General features: G+C 46.9%; 6 protein-coding genes across 7 annotated transcripts in view; 3 read left to right on the forward strand and 3 right to left on the reverse strand.

Moving 5' to 3' along the window:
- Nucleotides 1-424: 424 nt before the first annotated feature.
- Nucleotides 425-8,067, forward strand: LOC120899756 (cullin-1). 2 transcript variants are annotated; one of them, XM_040305947.1, is made up of 12 exons: nt 425-685; nt 1,395-1,605; nt 1,732-1,817; nt 3,627-4,211; nt 4,289-4,646; nt 4,736-4,999; nt 5,088-5,432; nt 5,499-5,630; nt 5,700-5,781; nt 5,861-5,987; nt 6,077-6,296; nt 6,366-8,067. In XM_040305947.1, exons 2-12 carry the CDS (start codon nt 1,549-1,551, stop codon nt 6,444-6,446), a joined length of 2,337 nt encoding a protein of 778 aa, XP_040161881.1. In that variant the 5' UTR covers nt 425-685; nt 1,395-1,548; the 3' UTR covers nt 6,447-8,067. The 2 variants fall into 2 exon arrangements, with proteins under 2 accessions (XP_040161881.1, XP_040161882.1); XM_040305948.1 differs by lacking the exon at nt 425-685 and adding an exon at nt 781-885.
- Nucleotides 8,068-8,285: 218 nt separating this feature from the next.
- Nucleotides 8,286-14,472, forward strand: LOC120899760 (translation machinery-associated protein 7 homolog). Its single transcript, XM_040305953.1, has 3 exons — nt 8,286-8,332; nt 13,958-13,981; nt 14,066-14,472. The coding sequence occupies exon 3, from the start codon at nt 14,068-14,070 to the stop codon at nt 14,260-14,262; it is 195 nt and encodes a 64-aa protein (XP_040161887.1). The 5' UTR covers nt 8,286-8,332; nt 13,958-13,981; nt 14,066-14,067; the 3' UTR covers nt 14,263-14,472.
- LOC120905020 (proteoglycan 4-like) lies at nt 8,634-10,908 on the forward strand. Its single transcript, XM_040315634.1, has 2 exons — nt 8,634-9,684; nt 9,779-10,908. The coding sequence occupies exon 2, from the start codon at nt 9,787-9,789 to the stop codon at nt 10,906-10,908; it is 1,122 nt and encodes a 373-aa protein (XP_040171568.1). The 5' UTR covers nt 8,634-9,684; nt 9,779-9,786.
- Nucleotides 11,236-13,952, reverse strand: LOC120899758. The gene is made up of 4 exons (XM_040305951.1): nt 13,386-13,952; nt 12,987-13,329; nt 12,577-12,884; nt 11,236-12,516 (listed from the first exon to the last, which is right to left on the reverse strand). Exons 3-4 carry the CDS (start codon nt 12,857-12,859, stop codon nt 11,597-11,599), a joined length of 1,203 nt encoding a protein of 400 aa, XP_040161885.1. The 5' UTR covers nt 12,860-12,884; nt 12,987-13,329; nt 13,386-13,952; the 3' UTR covers nt 11,236-11,596.
- Nucleotides 14,464-15,489, reverse strand: LOC120899759 (dynactin subunit 5). Its single transcript, XM_040305952.1, has 3 exons — nt 15,354-15,489; nt 14,936-15,285; nt 14,464-14,866 (listed from the first exon to the last, which is right to left on the reverse strand). Exons 2-3 carry the CDS (start codon nt 15,281-15,283, stop codon nt 14,654-14,656), a joined length of 561 nt encoding a protein of 186 aa, XP_040161886.1. The 5' UTR covers nt 15,284-15,285; nt 15,354-15,489; the 3' UTR covers nt 14,464-14,653.
- A 369-nt stretch (nt 15,490-15,858) lies between these two features.
- LOC120899757 (tyrosine-protein kinase Dnt-like) overlaps nt 15,859-19,721 on the reverse strand; it is an 84,053-nt gene continuing 80,190 nt past the window's right edge. Inside the window, exons 2-6 of the mRNA XM_040305949.1 lie at nt 18,986-19,352; nt 18,156-18,911; nt 17,855-18,074; nt 17,705-17,781; nt 15,859-17,623 (exon numbers count right to left, since the gene is read on the reverse strand). Of these exons, the coding sequence (XP_040161883.1) occupies nt 17,512-17,623; nt 17,705-17,781; nt 17,855-18,074; nt 18,156-18,911; nt 18,986-19,352 (1,532 nt within the window). The 3' untranslated portion in view covers nt 15,859-17,511. The remainder of the gene's footprint in view (nt 17,624-17,704; nt 17,782-17,854; nt 18,075-18,155; nt 18,912-18,985; nt 19,353-19,721) is intronic.

Consider the following 19,721-nt stretch of genomic DNA (forward strand, 5'->3'; position numbering starts at 1 on the left):
ATGTCATCTTCTGAACTGTCGTTTTTTAACGATTAGCTTTGACTCGGCCAAATACGTTTAGAATAGCAAACACACACCCATGATGTGTTCAAAACTAGACTTCGATACTATCGGTCGATCAAACGATGATGGTATGAGAAAATAAAGAGTCCTTGTGTTCAGCCATCGAACTTAAGATTGTTAGGAACTTCATATTTGTGCTACAAATGACATTAGATAGGTAATTTGCGTTATTGTGACACAAATTTCAACCTCTTTTACTTCCATTTCTACTCCAAATTTCGTAACTCACCCTGTTGTGCTATTTGCCAGCAGGGGCCTCCGCGCGCGCGCACGGTCACTCAACCCAAGCTGTCAATCCGCCAGCAGGGCGAATGGAGCGTTTTCCCCACACAAAGCGTTTCGCTGCCAGTCGCATCGGGCAACACCACAGCAAGCTCTCTCAAGTGTTTTTTTTAATGGCTGTCAGTTTTAATGGTTGGATTTCTCTAAGCTCGAACCTGAAAGAAAGTCATCTTTCGACCCGAAACGGCTTCTTTCTTTCGCGTTACTGTGTTTAATCTGGTGCACGGAAGTTGCCAGCTACAGCTCCCCAGCCCGAAACACCAACGGGCCCCAGTCGCGGTGGCCACATTCAGTCAGCCAAGAGCGTAGCAAATATCAGTCGATAATTACGACGAAACGGGTAAGGAGGACATGACGTTTTTTTCTTCTTTTCTTTCGTGCCTTTCCCTTTCCTACTATGTGCACCTTCCCATTGTGTGTGTTTGCAACGAATTGCTCCGAACAAACCCGCTTACACCAGACGGGGCGCTCCGATCCCTCGAAACAACGGCGCACAAACACTCACAGGCACACATTCCGATTCCCTTTGGATGTGCGGAGGTAAAGGGAAAACCCTTCAATTTATCGATGGTGGTCCGTGATGGATGTTTTTTTTCCTTGCTGGGTGCGAACATAAGTTTTTGTTGGGTGCGTAGGAAATCCTTCTACGACTGTGAAAAATAGTGACGAAATATAGTGCGCTTGCAAACGACACTGATGTAAGAGCAGCGCCCCGAGTGCCTCGCACGGACGGAACGGACGCAGTAGTGTGAGAAGCACAAAACAAAAGAGAATTGTTGCAAAGCTCGCGAAAATGAAACCAAACCCCCCTTTTTCGTTGTCTGACGATGCAAAAAAAAAGGCCAGCGATAAGATTTGGTCCCCACTTTCCCAGCTGTGGCTAATCTGTTACCTTTTTTTATACGTTGTTATTTTTTCCATTGTTTTTGTGTGCACCACCAACCCACATCGTCACGACACGGTGTGCCCTATCTCTTCCTGGATGATGATGGTGCTGCTGCTGCTACCGACGACGACGGCGATGGCTACTGCGACGCACAAACACACAGAACGCCCTGGGTCTGTGCCTGGCTGGTTCGTGTAAATAAACCACGTTGGAGTGATTCTTTTTCCACCCCCCCTCGTGTAATCGTGTAATTGACGAAACCACACAACAGCACGCAGTAGACGGAAGGAAGCATTGAAGGATCTCTCCCTAATCCAATGTCTAAACTAAACTCCCATGGGGCTACAGGGCTTAAGAATATTAATCTTGAAGAGGTAAGCGTAACAACAGTTATCTGGTCGAACGAGGGCTAATAAAACCGTTTCTTTCTTTTCATGATGGACCATCCGCCCCCCCCCCCCCTACGTCCGCCACTTTCGTGATGACACTCACTCGCCCAGATATGGACCGATCTGGAAGCTGGGATAAAGCAGGTGTACAAACGGGAGCTCAGTTTGGGCATCGCACGCTACATGGAACTCTACACGTAAGTGCACCACCAACCGGAAGTGCCAACAGTGTCTCGCGCTCTCTGTCGCTCGCTTCCTGCGATCGAATTGTTGTTCCGGAAATGAATGTTGTGTGAATGTGTCAACAACACCGTGCTCGTGCTTGGTGCATTTGTCTGGTTTGGTGTCTGTGGCTGGATAAACACAGACATGTGTGCGTGTGTGCGTGTGCTGTTGTTGTGTTGTTGTGTATAGTGCAAACACTGAGATGAAGCAGCAACCGTTCACCCGCGTGTGTTTCCTTGACCCCTTGAGGTGGTTGTAACAGGACGGTCATGAGATAAAAAAAAATCCCAGCAAGAGTGAATAGGGGTGGGGGAAAAAAGCTGTTTGCAAAACAATAATCCTCGCGAACAACGTGGTGCGAATATTTGGTGCTGTTTTGCGTATTGAACGTGTTGATGTTGATGCTGTTTTAGTATTATTGTTGGAATTAGATTTTTGCACATCCAATTGCAATAGGATTGCACATCCAATTGGAATTAGTAGTTGGAACTACCCACTACAAAACCACCTCCCCAGTGCGTTCCCTTGTGCTCTCGAAGGTACTTTCAAAACTTCAGACTTGTTTTGTGTGTATGCGTGTGTGTGTGTGTATGTATCGTGTATGCGTGCGTGTGTGAGTAGTGCGACCGTGTGCTCGTGATGCTAAAATAAGCAAAGGAACAAAAAGCTAGTCTCACACAACAAGTTCGTAACGAGATTACCAATGCGGAAGAGGCTTGCGATGTTTGCGGTTTTGACGTCCTATTGGGCTTGCAGCAGCGCAGAGTCGTCCCCCTAGTGCTTAGTATGTGTGATGGTGTGCATTGTGGTGGGATCAGACAAAAACAACAACAAAATGTCACAGCCACGCAAGACACAACGCGATGTAGCGAGGAAAACCCTTTCGCCCTGTAAGATGGTCAGTAATGCGATGGTGAACGGCGCTATGAGAAGTTTACTTTTTCATTGGTCAAATTGGCGTTGAAAAAAGTTTGTCACTGCACAAGCCGTTATTGCGATTGTGCCTACTCTTTGCTGCGTGTGTCTGTTGCTATGGGGAGGAGCGCTGCTGCATTCAATCCAACATATACGGCACGGTAGCAGCAGCTCGAGTGCATCTTTTTTGTCGCTCTTGATCGACAGAACTGTTGGCCCGGCCCCCATGTTGCATATTGATGCGCGCTGGCTGGCTGCACAAACGATCAAAGTGAATTTTATTTCCCTATAGATCAGTGCACTGCCGGCCAGCGTAATGCGCTGTCCGAGGGGGGAAGAGGAAGGGGTGGGGTGGAAGAAGTGACTGTCGTGATCTATTTTTAAAGTTTCTATTTTCCTGATTGGAATTTTGCCGCTGTAACGACACAACACAGCACCCGTTCGGGGTTTGGTGCCTGATGGTCGAACACACAGCGCTGAAAGATACGTCGTCGTCGTCGTTGCTGCAGAAGAGGCAACATACTGTACTTCTTGCGCTTCGGCATGGCGAGACAAAGCTCGGCGATTGTTGCTGATGATGATGCACTGATTACAAAACAATGAAGCGACGGCGGGTTACGAATGAAGCACAATGGAAGTTGAAATTTGTTTGCACAACTAAATAGAACCGGACACAACAAAAGGCTGCGATTGGTGGGCATGCTAAGGGAGTTTGAGATGTCGTCGTTCATTGTAGTCTTGGTGTAATGGGTCGTCCCCTGTCCATGTTCCGCACGATGGGACCGATTACCGGACTTAAATTAAATGTACAAGCAATGCACTTTAGCGTTGATCACGTCTAATTGACCCTATTTCCACCCTTGCAGACATGTCTACAATTACTGTACGAGTGTCCACCAGCAGCCCAACTCGCGCACGGGCTCGTCGAAGATATCGAAAAAAGGCATCAGCGCACCGCCGGGTGGGGCCCAGCTGGTCGGCCAGGAGCTGTACAAACGGTTGAAGGAGTTTCTCGAGAACTACCTCGTGCGGTTGCACCAGAATGGGATCGATCTGATGGACGAGGAAGTGCTGAGCTTCTACACCAAGCGCTGGGAGGAGTATCAGTTCTCGAGCAAGGTGCTGAACGGTGTCTGCGCCTACCTGAACCGGCACTGGGTGAAGCGCGAGTGTGAGGAGGGCCGCAAGGATGTGTACGAGATCTACCAGCTGGCGCTGGTGACCTGGCGCGGCAACCTGTTCAAGCATCTGAACAAGCAGGTAACGAACGCCGTGCTGAAGCTGATCGAGCGCGAGCGCAATGGGGAGACGATCAACTCCCGGCTGGTGTCCGGTGTCATCAACTGCTACGTCGAGCTCGGCCTCAACGAGGACGATCCGCACGCCAAGGGTCAGAATCTGTCGGTGTACAAGGAAAGCTTCGAGAACATATTCCTGGAGGATACGGAACGGTGCGAACGGATGCTTCATTTGATGTGGTGTAGTCGTCAAGCACTAACGGCGGATGTGGTTTGCTTTCTCGTTGCAGATTCTACACGCGCGAGAGTGCCGAATTTTTGCGCGAAAATCCCGTCACCGAGTACATGAAGCGGGTGGAGCTGCGCCTGAACGAGGAACAGAAACGTGTACAGGTGTACCTGCACGAAAGCACACTGGACCGGCTGGCGGAGAAGTGTGAGCGTGTGCTGATTCACATTCATCTCGATCAGTTCCGGACCGAGTTCCAGAACTTGCTGAACTCGGACAAGAACCAGGATCTGGGCCGCATGTACTCGCTGGTCGCCCGCATCAAGGCCGGTCTGTACGAGCTCAAAGAAATCCTAGAAACTCACATCCACAATCAGGGCCTGGCGGCAATAGAGAAATGTGGAGACTCTGCTGTAAATGTAAGTGAAGCGAGGCTAGTGCGCCTTGGGGGTGTAAAGCTCATTGTGTTAATTTGTCTCTCGTCTCGTGTTGCCCTCTCTTCCCAAAGGACCCGAAAATTTACGTCCAAACCATTCTGGAAGTACACAAGAAATACAACGCATTAGTACTTACTGCTTTTAACAACGACAGCGGTTTCGTGGCAGCGCTCGATAAGGCGTGCGGCAAGTTCATCAACACAAACGCCGTCACCGAGCTGAGCAGAAGCGCCAGCAAGAGCCCCGAACTGTTGGCTAAGTATTGTGATTTGCTGCTGAAGAAGTCTAGTAAAAATCCGGAGGAAGCGGAACTGGAGGACACGCTCAATCAAGTGGTACGCGCCGGGGGTTTTGGGAGAAGAATAACGCTTTGCGGTTTGTGTGGTGTGCGCAAACATTTTAATTGCATTTTCCCCACCGCAGATGGTTGTGTTCAAGTACATCGAAGATAAGGATGTGTTCCAGAAGTTCTACAGCAAGATGCTGGCGAAACGGCTTTGCCAACACATGTCGGCCAGCGACGATGCGGAAGCGTCCATGATATCGAAGCTGAAGCAGGCCTGTGGCTTCGAGTACACCAGCAAACTGCAGCGGATGTTCCAGGACATCGGTGTGTCGAAGGATCTGAACGATCAGTACCGGAAGCATCACGAGAAGCTGCGGGACACGCGCAGCACGACACAGAACGAGATAGATTTCAGCATTCTGGTGCTATCGAGCGGATCGTGGCCATTCGGCCAGGGCTTTACATTCTCCCTGCCCTTTGAGGTACGCGTCAAGGCAAGATGGGTCGAGTTTTTGGAATTGCTAATTGACTTTTTCTTCGTTTTGCAGCTGGAACAGTCGGTCCATCGGTTTAACAATTTCTACGCCAAGCAACATTCCGGCCGTAAACTGAACTGGTTGTACAATATGTCCCGCGGCGAGCTCATTACGAACTGTTTCCGAATGCGATACACACTGCAGGTATGGTACAGCGTGTAATTTTGTATTAACGGTTTGTTTTTAATGAACGTGTTGTAAATTCCAACTCAGGCTAGTACCTTCCAAATGGCCGTGCTGTTGCAATTCAACGAAGAAACGGCCTGGAGTATCAAGCAGTTGGGAGAAAACACTGGTAAATGAAGCTGGCTCCGTTTTGTGGAACGTGAAAGATTTGGTATATATTTCCATTTTTCTCTTGCCATTTGCAAAAGGTATCAACAATGAAAATCTTATACAAGTGCTTCCAATTTTGCTGAAGACGAAGCTACTTAACTGCTACGAAGGCGAAGGCAAGCTACACCCAGACTCCACCATCGAGCTGAACAAGGACTTTAAAAAGTGAGTAAAGCGAGTGAGTGAGCAAGGGATGAATTCGTTTGCTGATCTGTATTTGCACTGTTTTCGCAATTTCCCGGTCATAAACACAGCCGCAAACTCCGCATCAACATCAACTTCCCGCTGAAGTCGGAACTGAAGGTGGAACAGGAAGCGACACATAAAAACATCGAGGAAGATCGTAAGATACTCATCCAGGCGGCGATCGTGCGTATCATGAAGATGCGTAAGATGCTCAACCACACGCAGCTCGTGAACGAAGTGTTGAATCAACTGTCCACACGATTTAAGCCGAAGATTCAAGTGATAAAGGTAAGTGGCCGGATCCTCTAGCTTTCTCTCCCGTTTGTGTCCCTCACATGTTTCCCTTTTTGCCCACAGAAATGTATCGATATTCTGATAGAGAAAGAATATCTGGAACGTCAGGAAGGACAAAAGGATACCTACAGCTATCTGGCTTGATCAGTGATAATTTTAATCAGTAGTGTAGTTATCTAAAACAAAAACACGTATTTTCAATATCAAACATCCTAGCTGAGCGTACGTAAAATACAAAATCCCCCTCCTCCTCTAAGACAGAACAAAGGTGCGCCATTGTGAAAACACCTACAAAGAAGGATAGCAACGTTTAAATAGTAAATAGAGGCGATAGGCGCGATCAAACGTGACGTAAAAAAAACGCAAACCAACATAAACACGAATGTATCTTGATAAACCATACAGTGTGCAGCCACAGCCTCTCGGCCAAGGAACGGGATAGTGACATGTTACAGTAAAAAAAAACCCTCAGACACATCCACAACAGCCAAAACGGTCCCGGAAAGAGAGCGTGCGTGTGTGAACGCACATAAAGAAACAATGACGTGAGATGCAGAGAACTATGTAGAAATGATGTGTGGAATTGCTCATGCTGAATGGACAATTCCACCGGAACCGGAAAACAATGCCAGCAGCAGCAGGGGCAGCGACTGCAGCTAGCAAAAGGCGTCAGGCGCGTTGGAAGTGGAACGTAAAGGGCAGACAGACGAGAACAGACAGAGGGAGAACAACAACAAAAAGCTATAGAATAATAATATTGGTTGTCTGTTTTGTCTTAGTTTGATTTTTGTTTTGAGATTTTAGCAGAATTTTGAAAATGTGACACAAACGTACACACATGCTCACAGAAATGGCTACGAACTACGTTTTTGCTTCGGACGCACAGCAATCCTCTGTGATGGGAAGAGAGTAAAAGGGAGCATAGGCAATCTGTTTTATTTTGTTCAGTGTCCCGGACTACGCGAGTTGTTGTGTGACTGACTGTTACTATAGTTTGATAGTTTAAAATGTGTGGACGAGCACCACCATATGCCACTCTGTTTCGTTACTCTGTTTTAAGAATGGTTTGACTCCCAATTCTTGTGTTATCCTGCGCTGCTTCTTAGCTTTTGACTGGACAATGCATGTCCTGTGCATAATGAAACGCTTTTCGCTCCGAGAAAACCACTCCTGCATGTGCGTTGAACCCCCCCGGAGTGCTAGGACAGTGCACTTTACAGCGCCTTTTTTCTATTCAGCAACTTCTGTCGATGTTAATTTGTGTGTGTGTGTGTGTATTATGATTTTATGTTGATGCTGTCTGTAAAAACTGATTCTCTTACCATGGATGCAAGCGCGCAGCTACTGCTGTATCGAAAACCCATGTGGTGGGGGCGTACGGGGTCTGTGTCACATGTACCATTGCGAGCGCTAGTAGGGCTGTACACTACATCCTGGTCGGTCAGTTCCAGATCGCGCGAGGGACAATTCTGAATTCACTTATATTGTGTAGCTTTAAAAGAAGAAAATCCTCTCGGTTCATCTTTGAACAGCCTCTATTGAACAGTGTACCCGATGTTCGAGCTAGGGATAGAGCTAGAAGGATGAGGAGACAGAGAGATACAGAGAACAAAGCTCTTAAATATTAAGGACAACTGAGCTGGGAATAGCTTGGTTAAAAAAAGAAGAAAACTAACAGCGAACATAATTCATTACAGAATTTACTTGTGTATGATCGATCCAGCCAATGATGAAAATAAAACAAGGATCTAAACAGCTAGATAAACAGTAGTAATCCCTTTCCCTTCCTCTATTTACGTGCAAGTCAAGTAATGGTTTTCTAAAATGTTCGCAATTTGCTTAAAATAAGATTTCTGTGCTTTGTAACGGACATATAAAAAAATTGCCGTCATTTTTAAATATTTGGAATTTAATTCCGCGAACTGTCAAACAGCATGTCCGCGGAAATAGCACACCGTGCAACGTGAGCTGTCAACTACGGAACGACAATTAGCACTTGTCAAAATCACAAGCATACGCATTTTCGGGCATTCCCACCAAGCAATTTGACATGTCGGCCGACGTCGGATTTGTGCAAATTTGCCCAGTCGGTTTGTATCAAGATTGGAGTCAAATGGCAGTAGGTTTTGACTGAATTGAGTGGCACGAACACTCACGGTAACTCATTTTTCATCTTGGCGGTTTTGCTTTGGCGGTGTGTTTGTATGTGTAGCTCGTGGTACCCTCTCATCCCTCTCTCATCCTCATACCCCGCTCGCCTTACAGTCAATTGCAGGAGAGAGCAAAAAAAATGAACACAAGGCTCGCTCGCGCACAGCCTAGCCACGGCTCGCGCGTAGCTTAGCCACGGCTCTTTAAATGTGTGTGTATGCACATGTGTATGATAGTACTGTGTCGCCTGCCTGCGTTGGCTTGCGCGCTCATATGGCCCCATATGGTGGTATTATTTCGCTCACATGTATCGGCTGCTGTATGAGGAGAAGTGGGAGGAGAAGAATGAATATGAATGATCAGCTGATGGGTTTTGTTGGGGTTAAAGCTTATGCAGACGGAATGAGAAATGTACTTACTGCGATCCCGATCCTGGCGATTGTTATACCGGCACGATACTGCGTAGACCATCCGAGTGTTGTGCGGCTGGCGTGTTAGGATTGCAATATAATGCATTGAGATGGATTGCATGATAGCTTGATATTTTTTTATGTGTACTTTTTTTGCCCTTTGGAGCAAGCAAGTACAATTGTGCACACTTTCTCCGTAGAATTAGTCAATTCTTTGGCACGCATGGAAATGTTACGGAAGGAGCATTGGGCACAAAACGCGCACTGGTATGGCACACAAGGCACACTTGATATTTTTTTAATGTGTGTTTTTTTGCCCTTTGGAACAAGCAAGTACAATTGTGCACCCTTTTTCCTTAGAATTTGTCCATTCTTTGGCACGCATGGAAATGTTACGGAAGGAGCTTTCGGCACAAAACGCGCACTGGTGGGCACACAACGCACACGCATTTTTCGTGGAATTATTCATTGATCTGCACCGAGCACAAGGGAAGAAGGGATGGGGTGGCGAGAAAGGTTTGTTGTGCGCGTCGATGGAAAACAGGGCACACTTGTTTTTCCTCGAATTAGTCCATTCATTGATGCATACGCTTTGCAATAAAGCGATCCCTGCGTTTGGTGCTGCATTGTGGAGCAAAATTTTCGCCGAATTTTTCATTCAGCTGTCCACACGTGTTTAGGGTTTGGGGATAAAAGACATTAGTTCCCTGATCTTAGTGTCCGTTCATTAACGATTTGACTCTCGAGCAGTGCAGTCCTACGTGCAGTCGACAGTGGGGAAAATTTTTCAAGTGTGTCATTTTTTTGCCAACAACAAGCAGGTAAGTTAGAAATAAAATTTTGTGATGTGATATTTGTTGCGCAGAAGGTAGTGCGAATTAACAACGTGTGATGTATGCGTGAACTGTTTTACAGATCCCAAAATGTCTAAGGACCTAGACCCGGACTTCTGCAATTTATCAGCAACACCACCATCATCCCTCGAAGATTCTCCCACTTCAACTGCTGTACCTCCCGAGAAACGCAAAAAAATTGTTTTCATTCAACCAGGACAACCCTGTACATCCGTGCCTATATCGATCCCAGCTACTTCCACCCGCATACCACAAATCACACGCACAATAGAACCACGAGCATCATCGTCAAATGAACCAACCGTGCCTACCAAGCAATCGAAACTTATATTAGCTAGAACTATACCCACCACATCCGTGCCGCAGCGAAAATTATCCACGCAACCTCGTATCACAACAAAAGTTCCGGAAAAATCATCCCTTCCTCTACCGATGAATGTTGCGCAGCATACACATAAAAAAGTAATATTGGTAGGGAGAAAAGTGCCCACCAAATCATCGCTAGGAATCCAGCAAACCACTACAGCCATACCCTCCGTGCAGCAACCATCTTCACGTAATCCTAATCAGCCAACAAGAAAAGTGCCAGAGCGATTCGTGTACCAACCACTGAAACAGCAACCAACATCGGCCCTGAAAAAAGTACCCCCAACAACATCCTTACCTGTGCAGCCAACCACTCTCACATCTACCGTAGTGCAACCACGAGCAATGCCACAGCCGACCAAGCCACTTCCAACAGAACCACTTCCGCCAGAACCACTTCCGACAGAGCCACTTCCGGCAGAGCCACAACCACCCACGATTAACAGCAAGCTCGATGCAATAATGCGACAGCTAGATGGACTGCAAATGTCGGTGGAAAATTTAGATAAACGCTCCAGGCGGATTGAAAAATCAGTGGGGCTGGTTCAGGTAACGACCGACCAGGTGAAAAATTGTGTTTGCAATAGAGTACTCCAAGCCCATCAGGAAGAAGAATTTGAGTTTGAACTACTGAATAATGTGGAAGAATTAAAAGAATTTAATGAAAAGCTGTCTGATCCCCAGTACGAGGTTAAAATATTTACATGGGCGAACGGGCGCATTGCCAGCGAAGCTCCCGAGACGAGGATGCAGGAAGCATTGAACTTTTGTTCACGAAGGAGCTTCTCGCGCAATGCAGCTGGACTGGTGGTGGCAGACCAGTAAAAAAATTTCCGTTTCGCGAGCTACGAAGGGTGGTAAAGCTTTTTAAAATGATTGGCAGCAATCGATTCTATGCCATCAATGAAACAATGGTTGCAAATTTTATCGGCAAAAAGCTTCGCTACGCTCCGGACCAGGTGAAAGCCGAAAAAACGCGGAAAGCCACAAATCCATCTTGTCTAGATGTCGAAGAAAATGTAGATGAAAACGCGTGAAATAATGTAAATATTGTGTGTGTGTGTGTGTGTGTGTGTGTGAGAGAGAGAGAGAGAGAGAGAGAGGGGGGGGGAGGAGAGAATTTTGAATTTATGTAAATATAAAAAAATAATGTTTAGACGGTAATATGCAACGAAATATATTATGAATTTTGAACATGGAATACCTTATGCTTCTCTTTTTAGTGTTGAGAAAAAAAATATATTTTACGCCATACTATGAGGCACCGGAACGAACATGTAAATTTCAACTGTTTTGGTTTTTACCGCAACAAGTTTGAACTTTACCTCTTCAATTGGTATACGTACCAACGATGAAAGGTCTAAATGTAACATGTTTGCTCTCCGTATATTCATTATGTATGAAGAGCATGGATAGTCAAACTGTTCACTGGTTTCACTAAATAGATGGCAATGTACAACAATCGAACCCTGTTCGCGTGATGCTGTGCTGTACATTCCTATATTCTTATTTTTCAACATAAACCAGCATTTTTTTTATCATTTTTTAATGTGCAATTAGCCATCACATAAGCAGTAACATCATTTCCTTTGTTGACTATGTACGGAAACGAAGGCTCGTTAGAGGGCCGTGCGTAGTTAATGTGTTGCAGCTCGGTTAACCTGTTCACAGCTTGTGCTAAACAATTTCTACCGTTTCGTAGTAAATTTTTGGGCTCTTGAAGATGGCTTTCAAATTTGTAGGCAGAAATGTTGTGTAGTGGTCCAAACCGAACAACATCTTCGTAAACATGCAACAGGTAATGGACATTACTAGACAAAAACGTGACGCCATAAACGGTGGCAAAATCGAAAACAAATTTTCGCAACATCTGATCTGCCATTGGCCAATCATCTTCGTATTCAGCTGAGCTGAACAGAGTCATGCCACAGAAGTACAGCATGAAATGGTTATACTCAACATCGCTTATTCTTCCCTTAAGGACAATCAAGCTAATGTTGTGCAAGAAGTAGTTGTACTCCAACCCTTTCCAAAAGCGTAAATATTTAAGGCTCCGCACACTTCGTTGAAACTCTGACGGCAGAAGCAGTTCCCGAATCTCGTTGGAAACTGCTTCGCGTATCGGTTCCGTCCACCTACGACTCGTTCCAAATATTCCTTCAGTCCAATTTAGCATTAGTCTGCGCGTAACTCCGTGATCTCGTACATGCAGAGGTTCTGAGGTAATTATATCTTTGATAATGTCGCAATTGTCTAGCTTAACCAAAGGTGTAGTGGTTTTGCAATGGTCGACGTATGCACCATTACAGAACTCTTCATGGGTCCGTCGCGCAGCACCAAACTGCCCGTAGTAGGTGCGTTTCGTTGTTGGATCCTTTGTGGTACGGGTCTTGCATTTAATGCACCCGTAACGAGCGTTAAATGATTTAACACCTGCAATGTGATATACAGCCATGAATAATCGTTGCGAAAGTAGAAGCTAACTATTCGTACCTTTGATGTAAGCTCGAGCTGGTGTATCTGCTATCATGGCCCGGAACCATATTTTATATGGGCGACCGTTTATCAGTAGTCCATTGGCTTGCAAGTAGTTTAGTTCCGTGACAAATGGTTGCAAGTAACCTTGAAGGCTTCCCGGCTTACTTTCCCCACAAAAAATTGCCACCGTCATTACCGGTACATTTGGCATGTCATGAATTCTCATCAGGATGGGCCAAAACTGAGTTAAACCACTTCTGTGAAGTGGTAGCCCATCCACAAAGAAAATTAGCTCCATTTCATTGACGTCCGGTGTCACAAGTCTAAAACAGCGAAGAAACCGGATTAATGTAATATGAACTGAACAAATGTGCCATTTGAGGGATCATCGAACCAGTCGCTTGTGCTACAACAATTATAATTACCTAAAGTACGATTTAAGGCTGCTAGCAATCCCCTGATACCATAATTGACCACCCGAGATAGTAGAGACCAGACTCCGTGTGGTATTCGCTGAGGGAGTCTCTAAAAAAGTTCTTGCATCCCTCGGCAGCTCAGGATGGTTGTGTTTGCGAAGCAAATCTAGCAACACATTTGTGCGGCGATGCGAAATGTTGGCCTCCAACACCCATACGCGAAGAGCATCCTTGAAGGACAAATCGTCGGTAAGGAAAGGTTGGTCACCTTCGTCATCTCCATCGTCAAATTCCGTTGCATTATTATCCTCAGGGTCCGAAAAAGACGCATCACTATCAGAACAGTGTGCAGCTGAAAACAAGCAACATTAAAAACACTGCAACAAATCCAATCATAGCAAACAATACCTAATTCATCCCCCGACAATGGAATATCATGCTCAATCACTGGAGCAGCGGATTGAGCAAGTGGCTCTGGTGTTGCTGTAAGAATTTTTGGTTAGTAATATTAGCATCAGTCCACCACGGTCCGTCTACACAAGCTTTTTACCAGTCGGTGCCGAATATTGGTAGCTACATCCTGCTTCCTCCATATCCATGTCCCATTCCCTTGCATATTGCTTCAACAAGCTATCACGCTTCCGATACGAGGAACCAGTCTTTTTATCACGCTGTGCTGCCATCGTAAAGTTTTAGTTTTTTCCAAAATTAACTGATCACGGTGAAAAATAAATATATTTGTGTTGCTTCGAGCTGCTGTCAAACGAATTTTTCAAAATGGTGCGTGCGCCAGTTGTGCCAGAAAGAATAAAACTGATAAAAGAACGAGAGAGAATGATTGAGCACCAAGGTTGTCATCGGTTTCCATAGGAGTCGCTCAAGCGCTGCTTGAATGTGTGTGTAAGCCGCCGCAGCTGTGAGTTGCTTGTATGGAAAAGGTCGCTCAATTCAGTCGGCTCTTGGTCAAATTGCTTGGTGGGTTTTCTCTATCTTAACAAAAACAGGTAAATTTCTGTTCAAAAAACGCACCCAAAAGCACATTTACGTGAAGGTTTGAGTAAACCACGACTCTCCAATCCGTTCCGCAGCAATGAGTGGACGCGAAGGTGGCAAGAAGAAGCCTCTGAAGGCGCCGAAAAAGGAGCAGTCCGAGATGGACGAGGACACTGCTGCGTTCAAGGCGAAGCAGAAGGAACAGCAGAAAGCGCTCGAAGCGGCAAAACAGAAGGCAACCAAGGGTGGCCCGCTGTTGCAGGGCGGCATCAAGAAGTCGGGCAAGAAGTGATCCGGCAGCTGTTACCGGAACCAGCGGTTGCTGCTGACCTCATCTGCTGCCACTCACTCCGACATCGGGAGGTTATCCCGGAAGGTCGTCTGCCGCCGTTGGATCGCCGTTTAAGTTAAGCCTACAAATTTCCGTGTTTTCAATGCCCGCGCTGACGGACCCGGTGTGGTTTATACAATATTGATAAATAAACATTTTCACTTAACGATACACGATTTTATTGGTTAGCTTGCTGTGAATAAATATATGCCTATGCGCTCGTAATGGTTATGATCAGTTTCCGCAGTGCAGACGATACAAGTTGTAGAATTGCTGAAAACGAGGAAGTGATGCACCTTCCTTCTCACTGCACTCGTGGCACTCTCGGCACGGCCGAGAGTTCGCGTTGCCGTCAGTTGGGTGCCGGAACGAAATGGTCGTAGTAGGATTTGGTAAACTCGATCATCAGATCCAGCATACCGTGGGGCACAAAATCGGGATTGCCCTGTCCACCCTCGATCCTTCCGTCCGCGGTGTAGCGCATGTAACTTGCAATTGTTGTTTCCGGCGGCACAACGGCACCGTCCTCCACGATACAGTTATCCTTCAGTATGCATCGTCGTCCCTGTTGGAAGGAAAGAGCAACAGACTTAACAACGTACCACAGCAAAGCAACTCCAACAGTTCCACTTACTATCACAGCATTCTTGCCAATGTAAACGTAGGAACCGATCGATGCCGCTGAAACGACGGCTCCCTCGCCAATGAACACATGATCGCCGATCTGCAGCGGGAAAAATGCAACACCCTTGCTGAACTGCTTGTACGGTGGCCGCACGACCGAACCCTTCGAGATGACGCAGTACCGTCCGGTGCGAACGGCGGCCAAATCACCGCGGATGATGGCCCCGCTCTGCACGATCACTTTCCCGTGGAGGACAATGTTTTGCGAGCCGCAAAGTACCGTCTGGCGGCTCACCTTGTTGCCGGAAGCTGTTTCCACGTACTCCTCCTTACTGTAGTACGTGTTCAGGGCGTCCATCGCTGGAAAGATGTGCGCGAACGGTAAGCGACAATTGTTTCTTAGCTTATAATATTAACATATTTCATACCAATGGTTCGTTTGTGCGTGTTTTACTAGTGAAAATCGTTAATTTATTTCATACATTTGTGTGGAACTAAAACTAAACAATTGCACTTTTCATAACAAATCTACGTCTGCACAGTGAAAAGGTGAGGTCATGCAATATTCAGTTCACCAATACACTGACACATCCGTTTGACAGATAAAAGTGTATTATTTTTCTGTGTTTTTCTTAAATTTAAATTTCATCATAATTATGCACAATGTAAATTGCTTTTATTCAAATCGAAACAATAAATTTTTCATAATAATTAACACAATAAAATAATCTGAATGAGGATCGACCACTGTGCCAGTTATATCGACAGTCGACCAACTGTGTGGTTTTTGTCCATGCTTATTCATACCAGCAGGGTTTGTGTCTTGGATCATTTCGTTCAAAAGTAAGAAAATTCAAACCTCAACGGAATTTTCCAATGTGATATTCATTTTTTATATTTCTTTCAGAAATTAAACACTTCAACCAGAGCCAGTTCAGTTTAATACTTCCTTTATTATGCCAGGGAGTAGTTTGCTAGACAGTTTCTATAACAGGTTTACGATACGTCGAGCGGTTAATTATGACGAAGAAACTGTACCGGAAACAAAGAACCGGAATTGGGACTTATGCGGAAGATACAACAAATGGTTTTGATTGATTTAAAAAATAAACAAAATGTACATATCGTGAAACAGTTACACGAAGGAGGAGACGGCGTCGTTGGCCGTTTCTTCCTCTCGAAATTGGTTAAGAATGGTTCTCCGACCTTACTGTTGCAGTTATTTATTGGTGTTGACATTCGAGCGCATCGCTTACTTCCTTTTATTCCTTTTGTTAATCATTGACCTCAATTTCTTGCTACGTTACGTCTGTATAAAAAAGATGCTGCTTAGCGACTATCTAGCAAAAATAAATAACTTTTAACTTGCAAACTTGCGCTGTCGGCCTGTCGCATGTCTTCATCCCTCTTGCTTTTTTCATCCCTCCATTCATCCCTTATTGTTATAAACGATTTTCTTACTACGATCAAATTGGTATTATATACAGCAAATGAGACAGCAGAAACGCGCACGCCCCTCCATTTCGACTTCTTTTCTACCGATTAAATAATCTTCTTTCCGCCTCGTTTCACACTCTCGTCCCAGCTCTCCCTTCCTCTCGATGCACGGAATGGATATGAATTCTTATGATGATGATGATGAACCGTTCCCTATGAGATGATTGAAAACGATCGTTCTAACACACTTACAGCACCTAATTACTACTACTTTCTCCCCGTTGCTGTTTTCGCTGACTAAATCCCACCCCTTTCCCTCGCGAATTTCCCCCGGAAAAAAGCTTAAAAAACTCTACCAGCACTAACAAAAACAGGAACCGGGAACGAATCCGACCAAGACCAAGAGCAAGATCACACTCCGATCGACCGTTTCCGACCTAAAACTCTTTTCCATAATTATTTGGCACGATATATTCACACACACGCACACACACACACAAACACCTTAGACGACGCTCAATATCCCGTGCGTGCGCCAACAGTTCACCGGCAGTCGTACGGTATAGTGTACGGTTGGACCGACGACTCACTATCCTCGACGCTTTCGCTCATCTCCTCCAGCACCTTCCGGCTCAGGACAGCGAGCGATCCCACCCTGCCACCACCACCCCCACCAACACCATTACCGGTTTGCATGTGCATGTCCAGCGGCTGCTTCCCAATCCTTGGACCAACCGTACGGAAATTCGGAAAACGATGCTGCTGCTGATGATGGTGATGATGATGGTGATGATGATCCTTGCGCGCCTGCTCCTTGGTGAAAGCTTTTTTACCACCCTTCGTACGGTTGGCACCGTTGGCTGTGGTTGCCAGCGCGGTCATGGAGCTCCAGGCCAGCGTGGGCGGCAGCAGTCCATGGCCGATGGCAGCCAACGGTGCCGCCCCGTGTCACGAAACGCCCTGGGCACTGGGCAGCGTGTTGCTGTCGCGGGCGGCCGGCGCAGTGGCGGGGGGCAGCAGGGGCGGGCAGGGCTGTGGTGCGGTTGTGGCGGTGGCGGGGGATCGGTTTTTCACTCTAAATCTAAAGCTTAACGATAGTGCCCGGGGCGTAGGAAACATGTAGAACCGTTGGCCGGGACTCGGCAATCCCTAGACGTAGCGCGTCAGCTGGGCGTAGAAGTCCTGCAGGCAGATTTGGAGCTGCTCGAACGACGGTCGCTCCATCGGCATCATCGTCCAGCAGTAGGCCATGATTGCGAACCTGGGAGATGTGAGGAAGATCAAATTAGTGGTCAATGCTTTAGAGTTTGGGAGCATTGGGGCCTTGTTGGTGAGTACTTACAGCTCATCTGGACAGTTGATGGGTTGCGATAACCGGTAGCCATCGCGGAGATAGTGCTCCATCTCGAATGGATCAACCTGGAAGTAAGAGCAAAAGATCACTCATTACAACTCCTCTGTATTACATTGAAAAGACAATGTTCATTCTTACCTCCGCGTAAGGCTGTCGGGCAAGTGTGCACAGCTCCCACATAAGCACACCGAACGCCCAGGTGTCGGACGATTCACTGAACTGCTTGAACTGGATCGACTCGAGCGCCAGCCACTTGATCGGACGGTTTTCACTATCACCCAGACAGTAGTAGTCACCGGGGAAGAGATCACGCGACAGTGAGTTGTCTGCCAGCTTCACGCGCAACTGATCGTCAATCCTGGAAATAGTGGAAATGAAAACAAGAAATTCAATATTAAAACCATTTCGAATGAATTCTCCACCTCAAAAGAACACTTACACGCAGTTTCGTGCCGCAATATCCTTGTGAATCACACCGTGACTGTGCAGATGGCCGAGCGCCTGAGCAAGCTGGAGCTGTATCTTAACGATCTGGATCGTAGTAAGCGTGCGCGCTACCGGTTCCTGCAGGAAGATCTTCAAGTTGCGCGTGTTCTCCGGTGCCAGATAGAGCAGGAACGGCGCAGTATGGTCGTCGATCGATACACCCAGCACGGAAAGAATGCCCGGATGTTGGGCACCGTACAGGCTCATGCCTTCGTGTAGCAGCAGCGAGACTTGCACCTGCGAAGCGTGTGGTCCAACCGTCTTCACCAACACCTCCTGGCTGTCGTTGTAGCTTCCACGGTACACCCGTCCGAAGGTTCCCTCCTGAAGTAGGCTCGAAAGACGCACACGACACCGTTGTACGGTGAGTTCCGAGATGCGACGCTGTAGCTCTTCCGGTTCGGCATTGGCGTAGATGCGGTTGCGTGACAGGGTCGCAATGGTCGGAGCGATCGAGGGTGGTGATACGATTGAGGATGGCGCAGACGGGGCGTGAGTCTGCAGGCGCTGGAAGCTGGACGTACGGATCGGTTGGGCGTGATGGGGCTTCCGGTTGAAGGATCCTCGCACACAGTACGCTATCATGATGAAGATGGACACAAACAGGATCGCCAGTATGCCACCGATAATGATCGTGATCAGCCCGTTCTGCCCGTTCGAGGCGTTCTCCAGCAGATAAGGATCGGGTTGATTCACATCGGGATGTTCGCTGGAAGTTGGCGAAAGATAGATTTGGTGTAAAAAGACATCTACAAAAAAAGCCGTTTTAACGTTTTTACTTACCTCATGAGACATATCTTCTTGCGACGGAACAGCAGCTCGGTGGTATTGCCCGTCAGAGGGTCCAGCGTGATCTCGATCGTAATGGTTACTTCCACCTCGGCCGATACGATGCCACTGCACCTTAACCCGATGGCGAACGTTTCGATGTGCTCGGGGATTTCACCCTGCGTGGAGATGTTCATCGATGGTTTGGGCAGGGCTTCCGGATCGGGCGCGTCGATGTGGATCCGGTAGGGCAGAGGTCGGTCCGCCAGACTTTGCCAGGAAAACGAGATCTCCTCCAGGTGGGCCGGCACCGGTACGGTAAAGTGTAGGGCGTACGCATTCACCTGACCCTCACGGATGTAATAGATCTCGGCACTCAGTCCTGCAAAAGAGTAAGGAGAAAGCAAGTAGAATTAATAAAGGGAAGTGATTGAGAGCTATAACACTAATCTATCTCCGACAAGTTTTGTAATGTTTCCCCATTTGCGTGCTACCCCAGACAATAGTGTATCTGCCGACGGCGCATACAGCGGAACTATTTCACATTAATGGCCCACCCGAGCGCGATTACCGCTTCTCATAATTCAGCATTAAGCTTAATGTGCTTTAAAAACTCGCACATTAAGATTCTTATGCCGTGGTATTTATTTCATTTACTATCTTCGTGGCTGGCTGTATAGGTCCTGGCCACCCACCCAGCCACATATGCCACCGTGGGGTAAGCACGAAGCCATAGGGCAGAAGAAATACG

The sequence above is a fragment of the Anopheles arabiensis genome, chromosome 3 (assembly GCF_016920715.1).
Source record: "Anopheles arabiensis isolate DONGOLA chromosome 3, AaraD3, whole genome shotgun sequence".
Lineage (NCBI taxonomy): Eukaryota > Metazoa > Arthropoda > Insecta > Diptera > Culicidae > Anopheles > Anopheles arabiensis.

Bases quoted from the DNA above. Each gene is read 5' to 3' on its own strand.
- LOC120899760 (XM_040305953.1), top strand. From the start codon at position 14,068: ATGAGTGGACGCGAAGGTGGCAAGAAGAAGCCTCTGAAGGCGCCGAAA.
- LOC120899758 (XM_040305951.1), bottom strand. From the start codon at position 12,859: ATGGAGCTAATTTTCTTTGTGGATGGGCTACCACTTCACAGAAGTGGT. The intron at 12,517-12,576 runs GTACGAATAGTT...ATCACATTGCAG, and splicing joins AGCTCGAGCTTACATCAAAG to GTGTTAAATCATTTAACGCT.
- LOC120905020 (XM_040315634.1), top strand. From the start codon at position 9,787: ATGTCTAAGGACCTAGACCCGGACTTCTGCAATTTATCAGCAACACCA.
- LOC120899756 (XM_040305947.1), top strand. From the start codon at position 1,549: ATGTCTAAACTAAACTCCCATGGGGCTACAGGGCTTAAGAATATTAAT. The intron at 5,000-5,087 runs GTACGCGCCGGG...TCCCCACCGCAG, and splicing joins AGGACACGCTCAATCAAGTG to ATGGTTGTGTTCAAGTACAT. The intron at 6,297-6,365 runs GTAAGTGGCCGG...TTTTGCCCACAG, and splicing joins CGAAGATTCAAGTGATAAAG to AAATGTATCGATATTCTGAT.
- LOC120899759 (XM_040305952.1), bottom strand. From the start codon at position 15,283: ATGGACGCCCTGAACACGTACTACAGTAAGGAGGAGTACGTGGAAACA. The intron at 14,867-14,935 runs GTAAGTGGAACT...TCCTTCCAACAG, and splicing joins TTGGCAAGAATGCTGTGATA to GGACGACGATGCATACTGAA.